Genomic DNA, 26,312 nt, shown 5'->3' with positions numbered 1-26,312 from the left:
GCCTCAATCTGGCCATGCACAAACGACAAGTCTTTTACAGCAACAAAGTACAATAAGAAGAAAAGCCACCTTATAGCCCCAATGACATCATATAAAAGTCAGATTTGATTAAAAAAGTTGTCTATTTTAAAAATGTATTTGAGAAATTTTAGATGTGCCTCAATTGCATAGTGTGGTCATGTGTGGCCAAATTTTGGCTGGTTTTTGGGTAACAGGTTAATTTCTAACTTGGTAGGACACAATGCAAAATTGGTAATATAAAACAAGATAAAGCGAGTTTAATTTATAAAATTCTGCACAAACAAATGCGCTGTGCCTAAAAATGGATGTAAAAACAAACAAAAAAAATGTCCCAGTGTCTCTGGGAAAACTGCTGAATCTCACAGAATTCAGCCATCAAGAGCAATCGCCGCTCCCCGTCTCCCCTCTGACAATGAGCTGGTGACATTTAGCCCCCACGCTCCCCTTTCCATCTCCTTGCAGTTTTTTATTTTTAGTTTATTGCATCGGAGCCTCCCGTGTTTTCCCTGCAAAACCTTTCTCTTTGCTCTCGATATTTCTGCATTATGTGCCTCTGCCCTCTGCCTCTCAATATGTCTTTTCTCCCCCGCCCGCCACCACCTCGCACATTTTATTTCATTTTCTGCCACTCCTTTTTTTTTTTTTTTTTTCTTTTTTTGCATCTCCCGTCCGTATTTGCTCCTCCCCTCGCTTGTCCATGATAAATCGGAGGTGTGAGCTGCGGGCGGCGAGCAGTCGCGAGGCATCCGTGGCGCGGCTGATGAGATAAGTGGTGCTCATCTCTCTGCCCCGTATGGAGATTTATTGAGCCGGCATAGGCGACATGCTAGCCATCACTCTCTCTTGGCCAAATAGACTCTACCGCCCGCATGTGTTTATTCTTATTGCGAAGGGGGGCTGGAGGAGCCCCCAGAGGCCTTGGTCGCCTCAGAGGAAGCCTGCGGATCATCGCCTTCTATTAGATCACCTAAAACAAGCCTCAGCATTGTGACACTGATGGTCCAATTTCTCTCCATCTCTGAGGAGCACATAGGCATATGTAATAAGATTATGGTGGATAGTGGCTCCTCACATGCATGTGTCATCGCTCTTGCTTGTTTTCAAGGCTCCTGCTGGAGCATTTTTGAATATTGACAGGACTGCGCAATAGAAAAGGCCACCACGATGGCGCCAACGACTTTTTTTTTCATATCTTTGCTAGTGCTCTTAGTAAAGATCTGCTGATGACGACAAGACTTCCAGACGATCACATTAACTACGGCCATGTTTGTGTCAGAGAGCTTCAGGCCTGTTGTGACACCTCCTCCTAGCTGGCTCCCCTCCATCCCCAGAGTCGCCCTAAAACATCCACTCCATTCACCCGACAAGTTCTTCACAAATTGCTTTTACCCTTTTCACCCTCGAGCCGGTGTCCGTATGAACACAAACTAGGGATCGTGGGGAGGGTGGAGAGTTTGGAGGGTGAGAGTGGAGGTTAGTTCTTGAGCACTCAGGTTGTATTTAATCATACCTGGCCAGATGAGGGGGCTTTTCTCTTTATGAAAGGTATTAGAGGAGCCTTGTGTTTTCTCTCAGCTTTACACTCTGCAACCCCCTCCCACACACACATGCAGTTCTTTTCCCACCTGACCTCTTTTATCCTGGAATTTGATAGTCATTCCTCCACTCTCCATCACCTCTCTGGTGGGTCTCACCTCCGTCCTGCGAGTATTTGTCATTCATTCTGCCCGGCAGGTCCGATCGGATCGTGGGATTTCCAGGGACGAAGGAGCATCAAATGCTCCTTTTCCTCATTGAACTTTGAGATGAGGGGTGAAGCGGGATGGGTTAGTTCTTTTGCCATACATTGTCAAAACACACTTGGATAGCGCACTCCTGACAGAATATGTTGCCGACTTCCTCCCGCTTGGGTTCATCTCTACTACTTCTGCTTAAGGGCCTCATTGCCTTTGATCTAGCTAAAGGAACTGCGGGGAAGCATCGGGAGAGTGAGAGAGTTACAAGGCCTTTCAACATGGAGGATGCTCGCCATTCTGCTTCATGTTTGCACTCCCGGGAGCTCCGCCCATACTTCACTTGCAATGCAACCGGCAGACACGTTGGTCATTAAGTAGACTGACAGTGATTGTGTGGCCAGGAGAGCACAGGCGGCCCCGCCAACGCCTCCTTTGAAATGCGCATCAGTTTATAGATCTTGTGTGGCTTGGACAGAATGAACAGAAAATGCTACAAGTGAAGGCGATCGATGATTGACATCTTAGCTTGGTTGTTGCTTCTTTCTTCTTATTCTGTCATTTCTTTTGTTTACGGTCACTCCTTCAGCTACAGGAATATTAAGAAGTTAATTACTGTACAATGAATCTAAAATAAAGGTGGGGGAACAGGACAGTATTTGCAGAACAATACGTGAACTATAGCATCCATGTTTTAGCACTAGCAGCTAATGTTAGCAGTCAGCTTCGTTTGTGACTTTTTCAATTTTCAGGTTCCACTGTACCTTTGTCCATTTAAGAATGTATTGCCCCCATTTTAACCGCCTTCGTGCACAAACTGCAAGCAGTCAAATTTAGCCTGGCCCTCCTTTGTAGTGCCGCTAAGGGGCGAAAAGCAGTCATTATGAATTATCCTTAATTACAGCCATTTCCTAAACTAATAAAGCTGCTCAGTCTTTACTGCAAAGGTTAGTTTAGCCTGCATGAATAAAAATCACAGAGCGGGTGTGCATCTGTCTCGCTGTTTGTGTGTGTGTGCGCAGGTAGGTGTGCCCACTCATGCATTCAAGCATACCTGCTGGTGATCTGTGAGCACAGAGCACAAGAGAGCCGGCTGGCAGCGCCCACAGTCCCATTAATTTGGTGTGGGCTCCCTATCAGCAGCCGCAGATGCCTATAGACACTTAAATGAGTCTCCAGTGAGCACTGGGCCATCTCAGGCAGCCAGCTTGGGCCTAATGGGCTGGAAAGCCAGCGTATGTGACGGCAGGAGATGAGGGCCTTATTTACACAGGCAGACATTAGTGGAGGGACGCTGATTCACTGATTAACACGTCAGCTTCCTCACGTCGTAACCACCCCGCCTCTGTCTTCCTCATTCCTCCTGTATTTCTTCAAATCCCTCTACTCTGCTATGGGCCAGACCAAAAATCCATCCAACCCTTTTTCTGTTCACTAGGGGGTAAAATTGGGGTACAGACTGGACTCAACATAATACGGTTTGATAACATCATTTACTTTGGTAGACCCTGCATCTCAATTTGCCGCCATAATAAAGAAAACAAAACATTATAGCTCATTGAACATATCATTCATACCAGAACACACAAAAGTTGACTACTGAGCCTATTTAAATTCTGTTGCTAACCAAAACAGCAGCACCCAAACAGTACAATAAAAGGATCTGGGGACATTTTGATAACATTTCTAGTAATAATAATATCTCAGATTTATATACCACATTGTAAGGGAGCCAAGGTTGCTATAAAATGATTCAGAAAATTTGAAACAATGAGTCCTCCATTTTAACATGTTTTAGAATGATGGAGGAAGCCAGATTAATGGACCCACAAGCACAGATAATTTATGCCACACAGAAAACCCAGATTCAGAATTCAAACTCTAAGTCTAGAACAGTGTGGCAGACATGCTAACCACTAAGGTCCAAACCAATGCACCTCAACAACAGACACAAGGGCACACTGAAACGCACACATATGTACACAAACTATCTAGGCCAGGCTGCTGCGTCTCTGAGAAAGCTTGTGAGTGATAGCCCCTGTGGAAAGATAATGCTTCTCGTGCCGCATCGAGTCAGGCGCTGATGGAAGGAGATGACTTTTTGAATGGTTAAGTGGGTAAACGTGGGATCACGAGCCCATTCGGCTCGCTCGCCTTCAAACCCCTGAACCTTCACCGTCTCCTGACTACACCGCCTTGCGATTGACGGGGATTGTTTATTGAAAAAAAAAAAAAAAAAAGCACAGCAATGCCCGGGTGATGAGATGTGCGGTTAATGCCGTGATTTGTGTCAGTCACGCCACACAATTTGTTACAATCGCATCACTTATCGCAATATAATATGTTTATTCTGGTCAATTAAGTTGCACAGGGGGGGGAAGGTGACCGCATTTCAAGGTGTCACATTCGAGATGGGACGGGGGGGGGCGACGGCCCGATCCGAGGAAATGGAACTAATCCAATTGTGCCGTCTCCACAGCTTCATCCGCCGCCATCTCGAGCTGATTGTATTGTGTGAGGAGAAATAGTGAGCATTGCACACAGGTACCGAGGTGAGGCTAATGTCTTTGGGCCAGGCCTTCAAGTCCAACTCTTGTGACCTTGGATGATTTTCTGAACAAAAACTCTTGTGGCTAGTTTTCCTATGAGTTCTATCTGCAGACAAAAACATTGACATAGTTTCATACTTTCTTAGTTTCATTTAATCCAATAGTGGAACCTCTAAATTAGGACACACCAAAAAGTGGGACATGACGCTACACAAAAATACGGTCAGACCTTGTGTACTTACATCAAATTCCATGTCTACCGCACAATTTTGACATTCGATGGTTTAACTAGTACTTTGTTGTGGCATTGAAATTCCTTACCATCCACACCACCACCCTGATCAACTACAGTCACCCAAGTTCCCCAATCGGAACCACGATAAACCCAATTGAACCGCGCCTTTGTCGTGGCACGGGCATTCTCGCACAGCGTGAGAGCGAACATAAAATCGAGGCAGGCAGCACAGTCGGGGTGTATAGCAAACCGGTGCTTCCATCGATCTGAGAAGGTTCATTAGGTAAGTGCTGACATCACAGATTGATGTCTCTTTAAAGCAGTGCCGGCCCAGCAGCTGACAAGGAAAATCAGCACTATTGAGTCCCTTAGTGGTAGTTCCACGCCAGTGTGTATGCCACTATGCGTCTGTGCGCATATATTTGAGTAATGTCACTGAGCACATGTGCTCCAATAAAGTCAACATGTGTGTGGCAGCGTTTGCCGCTCTCGATGTGTTTGTGGACATGTTTGCTTCCCCTCATCGCCACACTAAGTAGCCAAGTCTATGTGCGGAGGTGTTCAACAGCAGTGTTCCTCGTTACGCACTCAGCCATGCGGCTAAGGAGCCTGTCAAGCTGCTGCCTCTGCTTTTCTAACATTGATCCAGGCTTCCACGTATCTGTTCGACATCACAATCAGGAAGTGATAAACAATTTTTCGCAAAACTATTCATATCCAAGCTCGGCCACCTGCATTGAATAGAATTAAGTGGCTAAGGTCCGTAGTGATTAGCAGTGAAGCGACTAATCACTCAAATAATTGATCATTATTTTGGAAAATTGGCGTGTACTGGTCGATGGATTGACTGTGTTGCTAGTGTCTGTGTTGATGGAAGTAACATTAGAGTCACGGTTGTTGCTATTGAGGGCTCCACCTACCTATTGATCAGAGTGAGAGTGTGTTTGGACACAGTGACCCAAAACAAACCCAAGGAGGTCATTAAAAGCTAAACATGAATACAAAAAGTATCCCACTTTCCATGAGCAAAATGCAAAAAAAGAAGTGTTTGGACTGTGAGCCACCAAAGGCACTCAAACCCTCGCGGGCTGCCTCCACCACCGCAGGGCATATCCCCATTGGCTGCCTCTAGGAGATTAAAGAGAATAATTGCCAGCTGATTGGTTGTTGAATTTTTCATGGAACCCTTTGCCACACGGGCGGAGTTAGGGCCGCCACAAGTCTGATACGATATAGCTGCACTTTTACTTGTGTTTAGGTCAGCTAAAAAGTTTCATCAATGGCAATAGATTGAGCGAAGTTGACACTCACGCGCATACAGACGCTGATCTCTCTTTATAAGTGACCTGCCTCCTCTTCTGAGATTTTTTGTGTGTGTTTAGTGTGTTTGTAATAAGGTGTGCGTTGTGTGATGGTTACGCCACACGTCTCCTCCGCGGTTCCACTTGAGAGGTCCGGGAGGCGGTGAGCTTCTCATGGTTGTCACATTGAGGTGGGAGAGTAATCATTTCCTTGGACAACAGTCCCGTCCTCATCGCTGCTTCCCGCCTGCTCGGATTAGTTCCTCCCTTGGAGAGAATATTTGCATCTAAATATTCATACTTTTGTTGTACTCTTTCCCCTCCTGTCAGTTGTTTGCACATTGTATTACTGCGGTGACACTTTACAAAACTTGTGTATGTGAGATGCTAGTTTTATTTTTATATTCATGTTTTACAATACACGACTGTTTTTCTTTGTTAAAAATATTACCCAAAAAAGTTAACGTTTTGAGGGCTGGAACATATTAGTGTCATTTTGAATCATTTCAGTGCAGGAATTTGATTTGATGTGAGTTAATTGAGTCACAAGTAGGAATGTCGATGACCTTTATTTTTTTCCCCCTTTTAGATGATGTACCTCGTCTGTACCCGCCAACGTTCTCAGTTTCCCTCGTCTTGATTCTACGCATTATTTTATTACAATTGTCAGCAAGAGCAACCATTCAATTGTCGAGCGATTGCGACAAGGCGCGGTACCCTCAGATCACCAGAGCAATTAAAACTCTGTAAATAAGGCTACCCATGATGCCTTGGTCCAAACAAAGGAGTCCCGCAGGAAGTTTTTTTGTTTGAAGGCAAATGGAGAAGAGACTGCTTGTTAATTAGCAGACGGTCCCTTAACCCAAAACACGGGGCATTGAGTTGTTTTTTTTTTCACGTTGACACACATTTCAAACACGAGATGAAGTTGTTTACTTTTGTGTCATGACTCGTAATACGCCGCTGCCACTTTTGTGAACACCAAAGATAATTTGGGGCACTAATTGTGCCAGCTACAGCATCTTAGCGGCGGAGAGACGAGAGGATCCACCGACGCGTTTAAGCACATGAGCGTGTCAAGAGTTTTCATTTAACAACAGAATAGACTTAAGAGTTCACACAGCGGTGATTGCGATGCTAGCTTGGGACATTTGTACATGAAGCCAAGCGACAGTAATAGCTTGAATGTTACTGCCTTTTACTTCAAGCATAGCTCAGCTTGGCCCAATGAGCAATGATGTAGTATAACTCTTTCGCTCACAAAAAAAATGGTGCAAGCACTAGTTAATACCTCATCAACTAAAAAAAAAAAATAATAAGTTTTTTTCCTTCGTCACAACAAAAGGGCTCTTTGTAGTTTCGTGGCAAGACATGTGGAACATGTCATGTACTCTGTGTCAGGATGTGCAGATACCATTTCCGCTGCCGCCCCCGCTTCACTTCATGAATTACTCAATATGGTAGTTCGGGCAGGTTGCAGCAAAGGAAGGCGTGTCATAGAGGGAGGGACCGGCAGAGGGTTTCAAGGAAGCGCCACCAGTCCAGCTTCCCTCCGAAGGCCCCACCGTAGGCTATATGCCTTACCAAGATCCTGTTTACAGGCAACCAAAGAGGCTGCCAGCCAGCCATTTCCATAACGCCGCCTGCGGACCTCCGTGATATAAAACTTAGTTCCTCTCAGCCGGAGATAAGCGGTGGTGCTGATTTCACTCTTGTGATTGCACTTTGTTCTCGTTAAATTACCATCACTGATTCGTTGCTTATTGTCTTGGTAGTGTGTGCAGAAGTGGCTTGCAGTCCCACGGTTCTGGGTTTGAATCTCAGCTCTTGCCGTCCTGTCTTGAGGTTCCATGAATTATCTAGTTTAACTAGAAGCATTAGAATGTGGAAACAAAGGTGTATATTTTTGGGGGGGGCTTCTCGTTGGCTCAAATAGTGCTTGATAGCGTACCTATGAGTTTTAATAATTTGCTACTTCAGTTTTGCCGTTCAATTGCTTGTCTCAACAATTGAAGAATTCTTCTTCCACTTCTACCTCTTGCCTTGTTTTCTGTCATGCGTTTGCACTGATTTTTTTCTGCTTGAGTCGCTTGTGTAGTTGCCATGTACTTGCCTGTGTCTGTACATCAGCGAGCATCTGCTCTCTCAACACGGTCCCCATGGCCTCAAATGTCAGCACAGGCATCTGCCAGACAAGTGCACACGGTGAAGTGGGCTTGTGTTCCGCCGCCTCCTCTTCCTCCTCCTCCACTTCTTGTCAAGTGATGTCCACTGTGATTGAAAGTAAAAGAAAAGACGGCGGGGAGCGAGGGGGGTGTTCTTGCACTTTTTAGTGTCCTCAATCAATCTCGGCAGTTTTTAGATGAATCCCACCCGGTTGAAAAAGTCTCTTGGGGTCTTTCTCCCGCTGCTCTTGTGAAAGACCACCACCATGGAGTGAGTCTTGTCTTGTACTCTCAGGTATCAGGGGACGGGGCCCGAGTGTACACGATTTGCTTTTATGGCGTTCCATACACTTCAGTGTAACATTTCAGACTGTTCTTTATTTAGGCGTCATCCTATGTGTGGATGCTCACTATCTGTGTAGACTCATCCATGCGGAACATATGCAGGGTGAGGAGACAGGCAGGATGGTACCACATGGACCCCCACGACCCCTCAGGAGGCGCCTGAGGGGCAGCGGGCCGAGGCGGGGGCCCCTCCAGCTCCCCCTCCAGCACACTCAACTCACCTCTCAGACGCCGCTATTGATTTGTCCGCTGCATAAGAGGTGCAAGTTAGAGGCTCCACTAAGGTCTGGCTTTTTTTTTTTTTGGCCTCTATGCTAAGCAGCCTAGCTTTGACAAAAAAAATCAGTCAGGGACCATTAGGGGGCACTGTGAGGCTCTCGAGGACACAAGAACCAGCTCTGCCGTCTTTACCTGAGGCTACGAGAAGGATTGCAGCTCTGAAAGCTTGCAGAGTCAGTCACTTAAGTTGTCAATCTGCTCCTCTATGAAGGAAACATTTTGACAGTTCCCAGGTGTCTTAATAATTTTTGTCTTTGACATGCATTCACCACAAAACATGATCAAGAATTATCGGATGTTACACACCATCATTCATGTGCTGCTCAGCCCATTTTTTCTCATGCAAGTTGAAAACTCTTATCGGTCATCAGACTCTGTTCATCAAATGATAATCTGTGCTTTCAACAAATGTCACTGCAGCTCTGCTTACCTTTTGGCTTCATATTCAAGATTCAAGAGTTTCAGGGGTGTCTCACCCATAGAGGCTAGAGGTGTTCTAATGTCAAAAATAGCTTATTAAATAACAATCTGCTCCTCAGATAGTCGGGTTAATAAAGTGTTCCCACGATGGAAAACCACAACACTGATACAATACTTGGAGAGAGTTCCTGCATTTGAAAAGCACTCAATCAGATAACAACGGTCCTTCAGAACTAAATTTGGACAATCTGACGTTAATAGAGTGATCGAGAGGGCCCTATTTTTGGAAAATAATTGATGCAGCCAAGTGTGTACCTGCCAACATACACACTCTCACACAAGCTGAGACAACTCTAAGAATCGCGAACATGCCAAACGTGCTACGCGTCTGCGGCATCTCTGTACTGGCTCAACAGATGCTTGTCTTAAAAAGGCCCTCTGGCACACACACACACGAGCGGCCAAGTTGAGAGGCATGGCAGGTGCCAGATGAGATGCTGCTCCTCTTGTTTCATAAGCAAACTCGCATTATTCTGAGGAGATAATTGCTACCTCGGTGACATCCATTAGAAGGAAGTTTCGTTGGGGATGTGAAGGATGGCTGTTGTAACACGTCTTGTATTTTAATTAAAACAACCACCCAACAGGTTGTCAGCAGCGTTTCATGTGTCCGAAAGCCGAGAACAGGTGTGAAGCCGAAACAATGACGGGGGAAAAACTTCAAGCATGTTTGCGTTAATTGGAAGAGTGTTTCTTTGAAAGACATTGCGACACATGCAGCACAATTGAGTGCAAAACGGTGCCCGCTGTGGCGTAACACAAACGTCACGCTGCTTGCTGAATAGAGTCTTTGTTGTGAGACCTGGTGAGAAAATCAGCTATTAACGTGGTCATTAAAGGTAATGACAGCAATGCAAACAGAGGGAATTACATCCGTAGCTTTGAAGACAATTATAGTTCTGAATACGCATAGAACGTTTCTTAAAGTTTAAGAAATTATGCTTGTCACTCAGTTAGAAACAAAATGAAATGACAGAAATGATAGGCAAGTTAAAGTTAAATTATTCTGTCATTTTTTAAATTTTGAAAATTTTGAAAATTGAAATGATTAGAAATAACATCAAGTTATACATTTAATTTTGAAATAATGAAATAAAAAGTAATATTCTGTCCAGATTTTGTCTTCTGTCATCTTTGCTGTGGAAAGATTAGATTTTAGATTAGATGTTATTGTTTAAACATTAGAATCGTGACAATTTGAAACCAAATTATAAATATACGTATATGAATATTTCAATTATTTACAATAAAATGTATATAGCTATATTAAGTTTAAAATAATTTTTCAATTGTTAGTGTAGTTTGCAGCACAGGGTCATCATCATCATGCTGACAGCTAAATTAGTTTTTTTATCTTTTTTTTTTTTTCTTGAACAAATTAAAACAGACTCGCACTACTGGTTGTCCTGACATTCTCCACGCGTTTTTCACAATGTAATGTCCTCTTTTTTTCGTGACAGGTTTAGTGACCTCGCATGTAACTTCGCATCTTATCTGACGTTTGCGTGCATTCATGACTTTACAGTGCTCTTACCATGTTGACAGCTGCAGTATTAAATATAGAAGATGTACCATCGTCACGGCAAACAGCAAGTTAGCTTTAGCATTAGCAGCTCCATTTAGACGACATGCGATGTAAAGGCGGATGGGCAAAAACTTAGGCAATAAATGCAGCGAGCTGGTTCCGGTCCAAGTCCTATTTATCCACACACACACACACACACACACACACACACACACACACACACAGGTTGCTCTGATTTAACCAGAGGCTCAGCCGACCCCGACTCCCCCTTATCAAAGATTCATAAGGGCAAGCTTCTCAATGATTTTCTGTCTCTTCCTGTACTCACAGCTTATTGTCCTCACCCTTCACTGTCTCCTGACCAAGTGGTACTTTTTTCAGGGGGGTCCATTGGCATGTTTAGATCTTTTTATTTATTCATTGATTGATATCTTTGCTGTCTTTAAACTTGCTTTGGTTCCATTATTGAGGGCCCTTCTCCTCCTCCAGCGCACAATAATTTTAGCATGCTGATAAAAATATACATCAAATATTAAGAATGATTTTACTACAGTATGAAATTCGGTAGGCATGTCTGCTTTGAGCACACCCACATAAAACTTTGAGAACTCGTGCTCTAAAATCATTTATTTTGATGCTATTTAGGTTTGAAGAAGCCATTTTTGCCCTTTTGAAGGTTCCTTCAAAGTCCTCTTTGTTACCCCCCTTGAAGGAAAAAAGGTTCGCTTCCCTTTTTTGTGGCGCCTCACGCCCTCCTTCCGCTGCGCTTTGTCTTCCGCCCTGCTCGTCAGCATCACACTGCATCCAAAAGGAGCTCATTGGGAGCTTCAGTCACCAGGCCCAGGGCGCACCATCTGTAGCCCCTCGGAGTCCTTCCTTCCCTGTGTGTTTACCTCCCGTGTTGCGTTCAGGCTAACGAGCACAGGGGAGTGGATGTGTGTGTCTCTGAGAAGCCAAAGCGCCATGCCTCAGCTTGTTAGCCTTTCTACTTACTAGGCTTAGCCAGATGAGGGCCGCTCAGCCCGGATGTAATTCCTTCCACTCTATCGAATGAGCGTCTGCGACCTTGGCCGTCACCCGGGCTGAGGGGTTGGCATAGGGGGTTAAACTGCGGCCAGGGTAGCTGAATCCATGAGCTAGGTTTTGGATCAGTCGCCATCTGGGCTTCTGTGAAAGTTAAGGACGAGGTTATCCCCTCACAGATGACCCCTAATCAGCAGGAATGGCAGAGAATTTGGTCAAGGCACCCGGATGGCGCATGGATGTTTGTGAATAGTTTGTTGAATCCGTTGTCTTGTGTGGCAAGCAAGCAAAGCTCACATGAGCTTACTCGAATTTAGAAACTTTTCAAATAGGCTGTAGGGGTGATTTTATGGAAGTGTGTCCCGGCAGTGTGACATTAGAGCAAAAAATAAACGTAGATATTCTTTAAATCAAACTTTCTTTCTCTGTGCTCTGAATAAATATCATTCAGATATATATTTTTTTCCAGTGCTGTGCAGTTATTTGCCCCTTCTCCAATTCTTAACTTTTCTACTTTATTGCAAGTAAGCTTAAAATGCAGTTGTTAAATGTGAATTTTATTCATTAAGGTAAAAAACAGTAGTCATGTTTTCTCTAATGACCTTAACTTCACTTATTTATTTATGTATTTATTTATTTATTTATTTATTTATTTATTTATTATTGGTCACAATACAACAATTTGAATGTGGACAAAAGAGTGTAAGGTGCTTTCATAAACAATTTTTAAATTGGCATTGTTGGGAGAAAAACAAATACCACCATGAAGGAAATACTAGTTTACGTGGATGTTCCAATACTCGTCGCACCGCTTTTAGTTCACATCATTATCCTGTGTTAGAGCAACATACAAAAAAAAACTCCATTTAATACCTGTTAGACCGCAAACAGGTGTTTTGAGCAACTTTCAGTGAGCCATTACAAAAAGATTACACTAACTCACAGACTCATCCGGGCAGGCAGGTACACGCGTTCACCAACGCCCCACACTCTCACACATGCACACACACACACACACACACACACACTCAGACACACGTAAACACCCCATTATAGTGCATTCTCCAGCCTCAGGGCCCAAGCTTGGCTGCTCCTCCAAACAAATTGTTGGCAGTTGACAGCACTTGAAATGCCGAGGCCTTTTAATGATTCTACAGTATTTACTTAACAGGGTAAAACAAAGAGCTGACTCACACGTTCATAGTGCATAATGAAGACATTCGCTCAACACTAGGCCGAAGTGAAACAACGCTTAACAAATTTGTTTGTCCCTACTTGACATTTCCAGAGTGGGTTCATCCTCTATTGTAAATAAAAGAAGTACTGATCGTGTTGGTGGTGGACTTTGAAACTGTGTACTCTTGAACTTGACTTTGTTTGCCCAGTCAAATATCATCTTAGATGTAACACTTTCGCTAACACTTTGCTACCGCAAACCTTTACCAGCTGACATTTTATTTATGTCACGATAGCGACAGGTAAAAGGTCATCGGGGCCTTAATTATTGGCTCTGGAGCTGATCAATTAGACTACATCCTGTAATTGCTTCATAAGTTCTATATTTGTGTTTAGGTATGTCATTTTGTTTTTATGAAATTTTGCAGTTATCGTAGAGCTCTGTAATATTTGAAATATTTTTCTAATGTATATTTTTTTTAAATACACGCCGATGTTCAGTAAGACGGTTGATTCAAACGCATTTTAATTATGTTAAGGTTTTTATGCATCCCTTTAAACAGGTGAATTTATGGAAACGTCTCATCTTTGTCCTAATTATTTTGGGCAAAAAATTACTGCGCGAAAATAACCTTACAATGTAAGAATTAAGTCAATTTTTTTTTTTTTTAAGTGTTCAAATTAACGTCATAATGTTACAAAATTATCAAAAAAAAAAAATAAATAAATACAAGAACCACTACAGTGTGTCGGTTTGCCTTTTTAGGTCAGCTCAACATACATTTCCTGAACAGGATAGCTTTTCAAGCACCAAACACTTGAAAAGTCTCCAGTTTACACAGACGGCTTCATAACTTAACACCATGTCCCCTGCAGCAACTGGGATAACTTGTAACCTGGCAATTGAAGCTACAAAAGACACATAATTAGTTGGGCCAGCTTGACCCTGCTGCCATTGTCAACCGCAGACAGGCGGGTATTGTGCCCATCTCATCACGTGACTGGGGTCAGGTGTCCCTCCAATAGCTATCGGGGCTATCTTCATCCATCATTGGGGTGATTGCCAGATTTATATATGCCTACAAGGTGCTGATGGTCGATCATGAGGAAATTGAGAGGGAAGAGTTCAGAATGATCATTTTACAATGGCATCGCAATAACAGGTCTGGACAGAAACTGCTTGACTTTGTCCTGGAAAATTGGAACACATTCCTGCTTGGCTTCATACTCACCTGGGTTAGGGCAGGAAAAATGTATCTAATAAATTGAATTAGGTGTGTTGCACCCCACCCCGAGGACCGGAATGGGTGACCCCTGTTGTAACTTCTTACATTTTAAAAATCAGTTAAGGTGTTATGTTGTCTGGGCCTGTTGTAGCATACAACATTGAATGTCTGCTCCATCAGCCTCTCTTAGCAGCTACTTTAGCTAGCATGTAGCTTGGCACAGGCAGTTTGAAAGACAGTTTCTTTTCAAGTCAGCCTGGAGGTCACAGACACGCCTTGCCTTTCTCTCAACACATCTTGGGATGATCCAAAGCCTCGAGGTGTGATCTGCCACCCTCCTACTTATCAGAAGAGTAAACGGCCAGGAGCTCGTCCATCTGTTTGTCCTTATCCAACCTTTTCTCTTTCTCTTTTATTGGAACTCGATTACGTTGGAACAATACTTGTCTGCTCGTAAATTTTGCAACTGTGTTGACATTAGGGCCACATTCCATCCGATAGCCTCAGGAAGAGCGAGAGCGGGCCGGGTTGTTTTGTAATTTGTTACGCTGTTAAGCACTTAATGGACGTCCACCTGTTTTTTGAGCGTTAGCTGCAGTTCAGGGGCTTTACCTCCTTTGCACTTCCAGACTGCAACAGGGTTTTATGGCCTCCAATTATCAGAGGCTATTTGGAGGCTACCTGGCCGGCCGTGTGTGTGAGTTTTTCAGTTGCATGTGGATTAGAACGCTGTAAGACGAGGCAGGCTGCCAGGCCACATCAAGGGTTCGGGGTGTGAAGGAAGCCAAGGCTGCTCAGGTACAAGGATCCTTACATGTTTGTGCCAGCTAACTTGAACGATCCACACGCGGGTCGCCACGCTCCTCGACAGCGTCCAATCCCATTAACGAGCCTCATTTGTTTCATGTGGTTTAACGAGCGGCCTCAACTTTGGCAAGATGAGGGGGGGACCTCACGGAATCTCCGAATTGGGCCGCTTCTACCTCTGAGCTGCCCACGCGCCTCAGCCGCAGCTTAAGCGGTCACGCCGTCTCCGGCTCGCCGGTGCATTTCTGCGTCATGTGCACAAGCACTGATTAAAGGCAAAGTATTGCGTTGGTTGTTAGTTTTATTAGACTCGGCTCTTTAGAGGTAATCAAAAGAGAAATGAACATATGTCATGCATTTGAAGATCCAGCCGCCCTCCCTCCAGCCCCTTTTTCTTTTTGTTTCCCTTTCCCGTGAGAGTGCCCACCTCAAACAATCGTAAAAGTTGTACAGTCAGCGGCTGTCTGCAGACACAATGGCACGTGATTGATGCGAAGTGAATGTTGCCCTTCCCACACTGGTGAACGGATGGTAAAGCTGGCAGATGCCTAGAATGGTAGATACATGAATGGAAGGATGGATGGATAGATGCATGAATGATTGGATATAACTTTTGGTCGTTGGCTTGTGAAGGTATAAATAAACACTGGGATTGTTATTTAGGAGGTGTAAGAGGTCTGAATTCGTGTTGGATACGGGATGGGTGGATGGATGGACCGACAGAGGAATGGATAGATGACAGTTAGATGGATATCTCTCTCTCTCTCTCTGTGTCTCTTTCTCTCTCTTTCTGTCTGTGTCTGTCTGTCTCTCTCTGCCTCTCTCTCTCTCTGAAGATGGATGTTAAATGAAGGTCCGTATGTAAGATTGTAATAATGAATGGATGATGGAAGTATGCTGGCTAGCAAAAACAAACAATGAGAGATTGTTGTTGAGTGAAGGTGACAACCTTTTACTCTGTTAGTTGGTTGGTGGGTGCCAAAAAACACAGCTGGATGGATGCCCTGCTAACTGATAATATTTGAACTTGTCAATCAGACTCATCACAATCACAAAGTTATAAAAGCGACACCTCGGTTCAGTTGAGCCATACTTGGATGCTAGCTAGCGTGGGCCACGTGCTAAAGTTTCACTTCACAGGTTAAGCCTTGTTCTAAACATCTTCACTGTGTTGATGCCCTCTCCTTGACTTTGCTAATGTTTTGCTACAACGTTGACAGATTTACACATAGCTAAATGCTACCTGTCTGTCCATCTGCCCGCCTTCTACTCTCTGACAAACGCGCATGTTGACTCGCATCTAAGCTTTCACAACCATTATACACTCGACTAATTAACTCTTTGCTTCCTTAGGCACAGATTGCGCACCTTAGCTTCAGGGTCAGCTTGATTTACGATGAAAATGTAACATTTTTCATAACTTGTCTGATTGCATTCTCTCGGCAATTGAAGCGTGAGGGACTGCCAAGGCTGTAAATGCTCACACCTGCACAAAACTGTTGCCAGGTGTAGGACAAAGGAACAGGTTATTTAAGCCTCAAATGTCACTGAGTCAGTAAGGGAATGATAATCTTGTCGAGCTTTTGCTTTCATATGGTCAGGTATTTTGGTAGAGCTAATCAATCATGCTAATTATAATTACCTTAATTGTTAATTAGAATTGTTAGCAGAATGTTAAAATGTTAGCAGAATTGTGTAAGAGCCATTTCTGAAGGCTAATTGTAATCCCCAAAAATTCAAGTTGAAGAAAACGGGACTACTTCTTTGTCATTTCTCCTTATCTCCAAAATGATTCTTGAAGAAGTCCAGATGTATGATTTAAATTTTGTAGTATGAAGTTGCAGGATCCAATTAACAATTATCTGATTTTGAGTGAACGTGCAACACGCAGATCTTCCATCAGATTTTTTTAACCCAGATTTTCTGAATGCGGGACAGACATTCCTCACAATACTGTAAACGACACAAGTTCAGATACTTTCTGATTCTTCGGGCCATCCTGGTGCTGTGAGGTTCCAAATGACCTTGTACAGCCGTAACGCAATAAGGGTTGTCTCCCATCCTTGCGCCACAGGTTCTTTTTTACTTAGCCTGACAAAATTGCGCATTTATCAATGTAATTACGCCAGGCGGAAACACTGTTGTCTATTAGGTGGATTCCCATCCTGTTAAGAACGAGGGCCATTTAATGTATGGTTGCTTCCCTCGCTTGAGTGAACCGCTACACGATTACGCAGCAGCTGGAGATTAAGTCCAGCGGTGGTGACGGCAGACCACCGTAGGATTTTCTCACGAGCCTTTCGGAGAAAGCCCGAGCATTCTGTAACAAAGCCAAACTGAGGTTAACGAGATTATTTACTTGTGTCTCCATCTTTTGCTGCGTCTCTCTCATTTAACCAAGGGATAAAAGCCACCGAGGAGGAGGGGCCGAGGAAGGACGAAAATCGATAGGGAGCGCATTACAGTAAAACGTATTGATTAGGAGACCTGCGAGGTAGCCAGTTGTCGTGGAGATGGTGGAATGATGCAATGCTTAAAGGTATTCATCCTTTGACTTTTGCATTAACCTTTTATTGACTGTTTTGCCTGTCCATAATTAACACTCACTTTAGCTAAAGTGCTTAGTTTGAGGGTGCCCCGGCCTCTTATTGCAAAGATTGCTGAGCGCCCACCCTGGCCGCGGTTCAAGTGCAGTTTGGGGAGGTGGGGTGCAGTTAGGGGATGCCTCTGTGGAATAGAGACGATAGAAAGCCAGATACCTTTCACATTAGCATACCATTTGAGCGTGAGCCTGGCCCAGCTAGAAGGTTTCAGGGCAAATTGAAATGACTGATTGTATTGCCAATCTCTCTCGACTGAGCGCCAGATGGGATAGTTAGGTCCAGATCTAACTGGGGTTAATCCATTGGAACAGAGAGGACTCGCAAGAAACCACTTCTTCTACTGCGCCTCTTTTTGTCTTTGACCTTAGCTCAGGTGTTTGTTGCCGCCATTTCCCCAAAGAACCTAAAGGCACCTCGGTTGGTATTGACTTTATTTGGGTTCCATTTTCGCAAGCTAGCGAGCAAGAATACACTAACTGGAATTGTGTGCTGGGTTGCATGCACATTGTTATCCATCCATCTATTTTTTTATACGCCTGTCTTCATGAACATCACAGGTGGGCTGAGACATATCACAGCTGACTTTGTTCGAGAGGCGTGCTTCACCCTGAACTGGTTCCCGGCTAATCAGAAACTTTCTTCTGTGACGGAGCTAATTAAATCTTTCATGTTCTGTTGTCTCCCATCTTTGGTGACTTTACCTTTTTCCATGTTTCTTTTCACTTTTTTTGTATTTGCATGCTAGCATAGGTTACCGTGAGTTGGTAAGATAACCATTGAGCAGGAATTTAAAAAATAATAATATGATGTAAAGACATAATTGGTTTTACAAAGTGTAATCAGCGCATGTTGGGATAAGATAACTTGTTACAAAAACGTGGGTGTTGGCTGATTGACATGAAGAACATTTTATGTTTGTCTGTGTTAATGTCTGGGTGTGAATTTTGGCTCACTCGAAATGTTCTCATTTTGTACTTGGGCATTTAATTGCCATATAAGTTAGAAAATGACTTGAAGGTCAGGTGGCATTTGAAATTTTGGCTCACGTCAACGACGCAAAAACGCAACCAAGTAATAACTACTTATTACTGTAGTAGTCAATATTTGAGAAGTCTGAACCAGGCCAAATCATTGGTGGACAGTTTCCCCCATGGTGACTTCACGCTCATGTCAGCAGAACACACCAGCACCATCTCGGTCACGTTGCACTTGGATATGAACACCAGCCATATCAGCCTCCCCCTCCTTCGCTTTTTTTTCCTGAAGTGGCGCTTCCTTTAATTCGTGCCCTAAATAAATGAGAACATTTAAACACAAGGCTCATTGCAAAGCCCCAAGGTCGCCTAATCGTATTATTTATGAAGTGATGTGCTACATAATGGTACTTAGCGCGTGTTAACAGATGCTATTATCAGGCCCAGATCCAGGGCGCCCAAGATATATTGGAGCGGCGCGATGTTAATGCCGTTCTTGCGCTAACCGCACCAAAAAAGCACCACTTAGGCCGAGAGCCAGTGGAACATTAAGTGGCTCACGTTAAAATATATAACCGCAAATTGTGGCTACTTAATGTCCCCTCACCTCATCCATAACCGAGCCTGGAACCCCCACCTCTCGCTTGTCTTCAAGTCTGTCTTCACGTGTGTGTGTGCGCGCGCGTGATAGCATACGAGTGACACCTATGCATGACTTTTGCACAGCGATTCGAAAAGCATGACCAAGTGAGGGTTGCTTTTATTTTTTAAACAATAAATCCATTTTTATAGTTGATGCCCTTCAGCAAACGCTGTGTAACTCTGGACAGTCACGGAAGGTTCCATAATGGAGTCAGTTTAGCCTTGGAATGGATTGTTTCCCGCGGGGAAAAGTGACTTGAAATTGCTGCATTCTGAACAGATCCTGTTGAACTATATAGTAACTAACACAACTGACATAGACATGCCACGCTGCTCCTCTCCCTTTTGCACCCCGAGGTTAAAGGTCCATCTCGTCTGCCAAGAGGCGGCGGGGATGAGAGGTCGAGGGGAGCAGATTTACAATGACAACTCGCGAAGCAGCACAGTAAATATTTACACTGCTCTGACAAAAGATGTGACCCGGGTCTCCTAGGGCCGTCAAACGCTGTCACATTTACACTTAACCCGCCATTATCCGTCATAGGTTGCCTTTCTACGGTGTTAACGTCACAGCTTCCTGTGTTGTTACACCAGAGACACTTTTGCCGACTCACTGCAGAAATAGTGGTAACTGTCAAAAAAAAAATTAAAACAATAAAACATCACAATATGTAACAGACTTTTTTAGGCATCACATTGACACACCAATGACACAGGCAGCTAAGACCTATGCTGAGTCATTTGTTTTTAATTTTCTGTATTCTCCCGCGATCAACAAGTGGTACAAGTCATAACGATGAGCAATTGTTTGTCGACAAGAGGGAGTTGACATTTGTTCCCTGTGTCCCGTCACTTCAGGTGCCACTCCAGCCTGGCCCAGACATTGGCCCCCGAGGAGGCCCCCGTAGACCGTCCCTTCTGGGGCGTGGATGACCCAGACATGCCGCTTCCCTTTGATTTGGCTGAAATCATCAACCGTGTGGAGTCGCTGCTGTGGAGGTGATGTTTTAAAAACGTGTTTTAAATGGAACACCTTTGCTCTATTAGTGTAAATGTTAATTCCTTAAATGCCTTCATTATTCTGTACAGCTCAGTCCATTGCTACTTTCAAGCCAAGTGTAAAATGGACTATTTAGAAATCTTGACAATTTGACAAGATGCAATTTCTCTTCTACAGAATGTGAAGGATCCTTCAAGGCCTCTCACAATGGACGTGCAAGACAATGAGCGGAAATCAGAATACCAGCTTTTCCAACCGACCCCGACATGAGCTGACGGCAACCCCGTCGCAATTTTTAACGAGAGGAATTTTTCATTGCTTCATCTCCATCTCCTCACAGCCCAAACCCTCGGTCCCTCTCGATATAAACGCATCATAGTGGCGCTTTAGTAACATGCTAACAAGGCAAGCTTAGCATCAAGCTACTAGTGTAATCACACGTACAGTAACGAGGTATTGGCATTTCCGTGTATAACTATTTATCATGTCATTGTATCACTTAATATCATGTAATCCAGCTTTCTTTAGAGGGGGCGTTGTCAGTATTCACAGTGTTTAAAATGCTCTCGTGGTTCTCAAGTGAGGCCATTTTGTTCCCGGACTGACCAAAGAAAGAAACCAGCAGTGTGTTCCATTTTCAAGGAAAACCGAATATTGACTGAATGATGACTGACCTAAGAAATCGGACTTAGAAAGCTAAAACCACATTATAGATCGAGAATTTTATAGATTTTTAATTCGGAGTATAACAGTCAAACCGCCAATTTCTAGTCAAATTCAAAATTTTCATCTCTTAAGTATTTCAAAACAAGCGCACTAATGCTTTTGAATGGCATCTGTCTCATTTCAAGTGAAATAAACAAATATAGCATTCAGTCGGCCCTTATCAAAACGCCAGCAACTGGTTTATCCCAAATGTTTTTTTTTAATTATTATTATTATAAGGGTAAGAATCACATTGGTTTATAATTCCCAGACTGACCAAAGAAGGAATGCAGCAAATTTTCCATTACGACAGCGTACGTGAGCCTACAGGAATTTCCATCAGTCGTTTGTTCTCAAGTCGTCACGATGAATGAAAGGATGTGTCAAAATCATCACCAGAATACGCTCCTTTGTTACAGCTGTTCAATGGCGTTTAATTACTCCGAAAGTGTGTCACGCACACTGGAAACCCGCTGGCCAAAGAACCAGCCGACACTTTTGGCAAAAGGTGGTGGTGGTGGTGTGTGGGGGGAGGGGGGTCAGACGATGAGACAGCGTAGCAGATCTCCACAATTGATTTCTTTTCTCGATGACGATGAAGTAGACACTTTCTGTTAAAAATTATGATTGCACTCCTATTTGTACTTTTTAGTTTGTTGTTGACTTTATTGGTTGCCAAACACTGTTTTTCCCTTTTTTTTTTTCCCCCTTGCTGCACCTTTGCTTATTGTTCTCCGAGAGTTTTGTTTTGTAGTGCAGCATTTTTTAGCGTTGTACGCATCCCTTTGTACTTTCCCGTTGCCACAGCTTGTTCGCAATAGGAAAGGCAAAATTCAATAAAGTATGGCATTTTATCTGCTATATTGTGTCTGAAACATAATTTTATACCATTCCAAATTCTCATTATTGCTTATGTCCATATAACTGTCAGTGACTAAAATATTTTCCTCTTCTTCTATGTACTCATTACACCATTCAAGCAATTTTGTCCATAAATATTGACAAGCACTGAATAAAATTAGACAATTGCTCCCGCAGTAACATTTAAAAAATGACATTGCCAAACTGAAAATTCCACCCTGTATTAAAATGGTAGGTTTTGGGCTTCTCACTTGGTCCCTTGAACATAACCACACTATTTCTTAAATTCAAAATAAACAAAAAGATTTGAAGGCTAATAAAGCAACTTGCTAGTTTCTTCTAGTTTGCTTTTTTAATGCCATGGGATAAACCCACAGCACAATCTCTATAGGCGATCAGCTGGTCGATCACGATCAATGTAATGGGCAGCTGTGCTCAATACTAAAGCCTTAACTATTAATACAGCAACTAAAGCGAGCCTTAAAGTGCTATGAGGGACAGCAATGCCGTGGAAACGCCTTCCTAAGTGCTGTCTGTAGATTTTATTACCTCCTTGAACAGGTGTTTTACGAGCATCCATCATTCTTTAGCTGAAACTGCTCACTCACACGGCCTGTCTTCTCGTCACATCTGTGTAATAGGACTCTTTTATTTTTAGTCTTTTACCGTGCTCTTGGTGCTGTCTGTTCCTCAAAGGTTCAAAGGACGCGGCTGGATTAGCGTCGAGCGCTACATCACACTGATTGATGGATTGACTGACGGAGCGATGTCACTGGCAGGGATGAAAAGATGGCTAATGCTCTGTGTGTCTCTCACCAAGAACTCCGGAGCACCATCTCCCTCCCTCCACACACACACACACACACACACACACACACACACACACACACACACACACACACACACACACACACACACACACACACACACACACACACACACACACACACACACCGCTGAGGTCAGCCATGTTAACTACTTCCTGTGGCGGCTGAGCGACTGAGTGATGGATGGTCGCAGTGGCCTCTCCCCTCGGGGGCCGACTTGGACAAAAGGGCCCTACTTGGAGAGACAATTACACAGCGCTGGTGGTGATGGCCACAGGTATGCATTGTTGTGTCCGGGGTCACAACCAGCCGGGCCACCATCAATTAGGCTCAACAATAGGTGTGCAGAAAGATAAAATAACCAGGTGTGTGCTGGAGAAAGGTATCTCTTCGGGGTCACAGTCCAGTCAAATGTTACACTTAAAAGCAGAAACGGGATCATTTCGTTCCATACGGGTTAATCGGCACCTATCATCTTTTAAGGGAATTTTATGGGACTAAATAAAAAGAATAACAATACACAAAATTACTTAATAAATATGCAAACATCTTTTTTATTTTTACAATATTACAAAAATATTTTAGGAAGTCTGCAAGCCTTGACTTTGCTATAAAACAAAGAAACCTCTTTAGACAGTGTTTACACTGTGGAAAAAACAGGACCCTCCATTTAATCCTTCCTATTTACAAAGCATTTCAGATCATAGGACATGTGTACAGTTGTCCGTGGGAATGTTTGTACGAAGGGACAGATGAGCACAAACGTATCTCGTGCATAGCAGGTTCCACAGTGCGAGTCTGTGCCGGAGGGCCCTGTGGGGCGGGGGTAGTCTGGGCCACAGAGGCAGAGGAGGTAATTGTAGAAGAGTCAAAGATAGTATCGCAGCTTCGGGGCGGCTGTCATCGCCGCGACGGGCCGCATTCATTTGTCAGGTCCGCAGACAAACACCAATCGGCACTGACAAAACACCATGACTTGACCGACCGCGTGTTAAGCGGCGTTGCTGTTTGGGCCACTGCTAAGGTCACAAACAAGATGCAAAACGAGGTGTGAAAAATGTGCACTTCATTGCCTAGAACCCAGAAGTTGGCGCCAGAGCACTACTTTTGTCAAAATGAAATTCCTCAATTCCCTTCAACATAATTATCTACCACTAAAGACACTGCTAGATTTCATTAAAGTAATACTTTCATTTCTTTGACAAAAACAAGTTTTTCAAATCATAAATTTAAGAGGGTTCACTGAACTTCCTATGTTGGGGCGTTTTTCGTGTCCCTGACATGCTCAGTCAGACCAGAGTAGTCGATGTTGACAATCTGAGATTACGGTTGATGTTTGCAGATGAATATTGCAGCGATGCGTGTCTGGTGGGGACAGGGGAGCCCTCTCAGATCAAACACCTCAGACCCCCCAAATGTGCAGTGTTTTTGTGGGTCACTGCACTCATGCCTGACGTCTCGCATCCTGCAGGACTCTCTTGACCCATATTCTCTCTTTCACTTGTTCCTTTCAGCCTTGAAAGGGATGACTTTTTCTTCCCGCTTGTTACACAAACGTGGATGTCCTAAATGTCTTTCCTGCCCTTCATACTAACCAAGCCCCGCCTACCGACCACATGCCGGGAGCGCCCCCGTCTCACTCGCTTAGCGTCGCGAGCCGAGTTAGCGCCCCGCCATTCATATGAGCAGGATTAAGTGGATCATTTTCCAACGTTAGCAGCCGCTTCGCCGCCAAGTGGTCTTGATGTCAGGCCAAGCATAATTGAGTCATCTACATCTCATCTAAAATGGATGAAAGGACTTTTTAATATTAACTCCCCCCATGCATCCCCCCTCATCACTTCCTCAGTGGGGGTGCAGAACAAGAAAGGAAGTCTCGGATGCGTGTATGGGGTATGACAAGAAATATTGACATGGGCACTTTTGCACCTTCTTTGACGTTCCATTATTTAAACATGACACAGTAGGGTTTCACTTTTAGTTTTTCTTTCTTTGTATTGAAATTACACGTCAACCTTAATCTTTGTTAATTGTTACTGCCCTAAAAGTAAAAAATGAAATTGAACACTGAGAAAGTCAGCTTGCAATTTGTACTGAGTCAAATTGTAGAATTTATCATAATATTTAATTTCATTGTAATGGTGTATTTTATACTTTTTTTCTAGTTCCAGTTTATGTATGTATTAAAAGTCTCGAGTCTATTTCATGTTCTGCAATGTCAAAGAATGTGCGCCCTGATTTTAAAGGGAATGACAGGTTGGCTGTGTTTATACCCACAACGGCGCAAACACCCGTTTCTTTCTGTACGCGTCTGTTTCAGAGGGAGATTATGATTTATTATTACCAATTCTTTCTGATTGCTTTGAAAAAAAAAATCACACGACTGCTGTCTTGCAGGTGTCCATTTTGGCTCAAGTCTGGGGAAACTTATATAGCTGGGCGGCAGGGAACTGATGGATTCATCAGGAAAGCGCTCACCTTATCTGGTCCAACCTTGAGGAGGAATTGCTGCTTGCCTCTCCTAAACACCCACACTCACATACACGAGTGGCACAAATATCCCCAAAGCTGCTGACCCCCTCCCCCCACCCACCTTGATTGACAGCTCTTCAAATGAGCATCTTGAGTAGCACTGGGCTCTTGGCCTCCAAGTAAGTGGGCCGTCAAATTACATCCAAGGGACCGGCTGGCCCTCTCTTCCCTTGGCAGAGGTCTATTTATTTGTCTGTTTATTTGCTTGCTTTAAATATTTGGCGGCGTTGGCGGAAGAGAGGGGGGGAATATTGAATTTTTGTCCCCCGGTCAGAGTCCCCTCATATTTAGTTAATAAAGAGCAGAGGAGGTTGTTTGCCCAGTGAAGAGCAGCAGGATACGGGACTTTATTTAAGGAACTCCTCTGAGAGAGCTGGTGACCTTCTTCTCATGGAGGAGCGGGCTTGTGTACACTGTGCTCTCTATCTTTCTCTCACTCTCTTCCCAATCTATCCATTTCTTCTCTTCTTCCCCACTGCTTATCTGTCACTTTCTCTCTGCATCTTTCTTCCGTGCAGGAAAGTACAACTGACTGGCCAGCCCTCCACTGGCCTGTCTTTGTGCACAGCCCGGCTCTATTTGACTCCGCTGTCTACTCAGGGGTCCCGTGGGCTGAGCCCAGGTTAAACTCTTAATTGCCTCGGCGCTGGCTCGCTGCAAGCCAGAAGCTCCCTCTGTTAGGAAATGGCAGCGTGGGAGATAAGGGGAGCTTTTTTTTTTTTTTTTAACTGAGTTGCGCTGTTTTAAAGAGCTGAGATTTGAAATAATTATTTATATACTTGAAAAAGAAAGATTTATACACAAATGCACAAATGCCCCCTGAGTCAATTGATATCCATCTATTGACCGAGCTAGGTGTGTAACAATTCATCTACATCGATGCATCGTTTTATATTCCTGTGATTCAATGACATCGATTTGTGCTTGGAAATTTCTACTTGTATCGGATAAAATCGATTACAATACAATTTTATGCATAATTCTGATTGCAAAATGAAAATGACAGATTCGGGGCAGGGGTGCCCTGTGCAAAGGATTTTTATTAACAACTTAATGCCACCGCCTCAGCGCTCATTGTTGCCTCTTTAAAAGACCACATCCGGTCAATACGAGCTTCTTCGCCATCTGTCTGGATTTACTAATAAATAAAATGGCCAACGTTGACGACTTCACCCGGGGCTTGTAAAAGCATGCATGCTAATGAGGGCAGTGCTACTCCACCCTTCCACTTACTAACAAACAGCACTCCAATCATGCTAATTGCTCTCGTCAGTACTTGACGTCAAGCAGCCCACACGTCATT

The 26,312-nt window shown here is 43.8% G+C and overlaps 1 protein-coding gene across 1 annotated transcript in view; it reads left to right on the top strand.

Annotated features, from left to right (window-relative positions):
• Positions 1 to 21,674, top strand: part of fto (FTO alpha-ketoglutarate dependent dioxygenase) — a 98,304-nt gene extending 76,630 nt beyond the window's left edge. The window contains exons 9-10 of the mRNA XM_085907743.1: positions 19,943 to 20,083; positions 20,262 to 21,674. Of these exons, the coding sequence (XP_085763869.1) occupies positions 19,943 to 20,083; positions 20,262 to 20,268 (148 nt within the window). The 3' untranslated portion in view covers positions 20,269 to 21,674. The remainder of the gene's footprint in view (positions 1 to 19,942; positions 20,084 to 20,261) is intronic.
• Positions 21,675 to 26,312: the final 4,638 nt, after the last annotated feature.

The sequence above is a fragment of the Syngnathus leptorhynchus genome, chromosome 3 (assembly GCF_054491065.1).
Source record: "Syngnathus leptorhynchus isolate UIUO chromosome 3, UIUO_Slep, whole genome shotgun sequence".
In the NCBI taxonomy this organism is placed as follows: Eukaryota; Metazoa; Chordata; class Actinopteri; order Syngnathiformes; family Syngnathidae; genus Syngnathus; species Syngnathus leptorhynchus.
The sequence above is the reverse complement of the archived record's forward strand: the minus strand, read 5'-3'. Positions and strand labels throughout refer to the sequence as shown.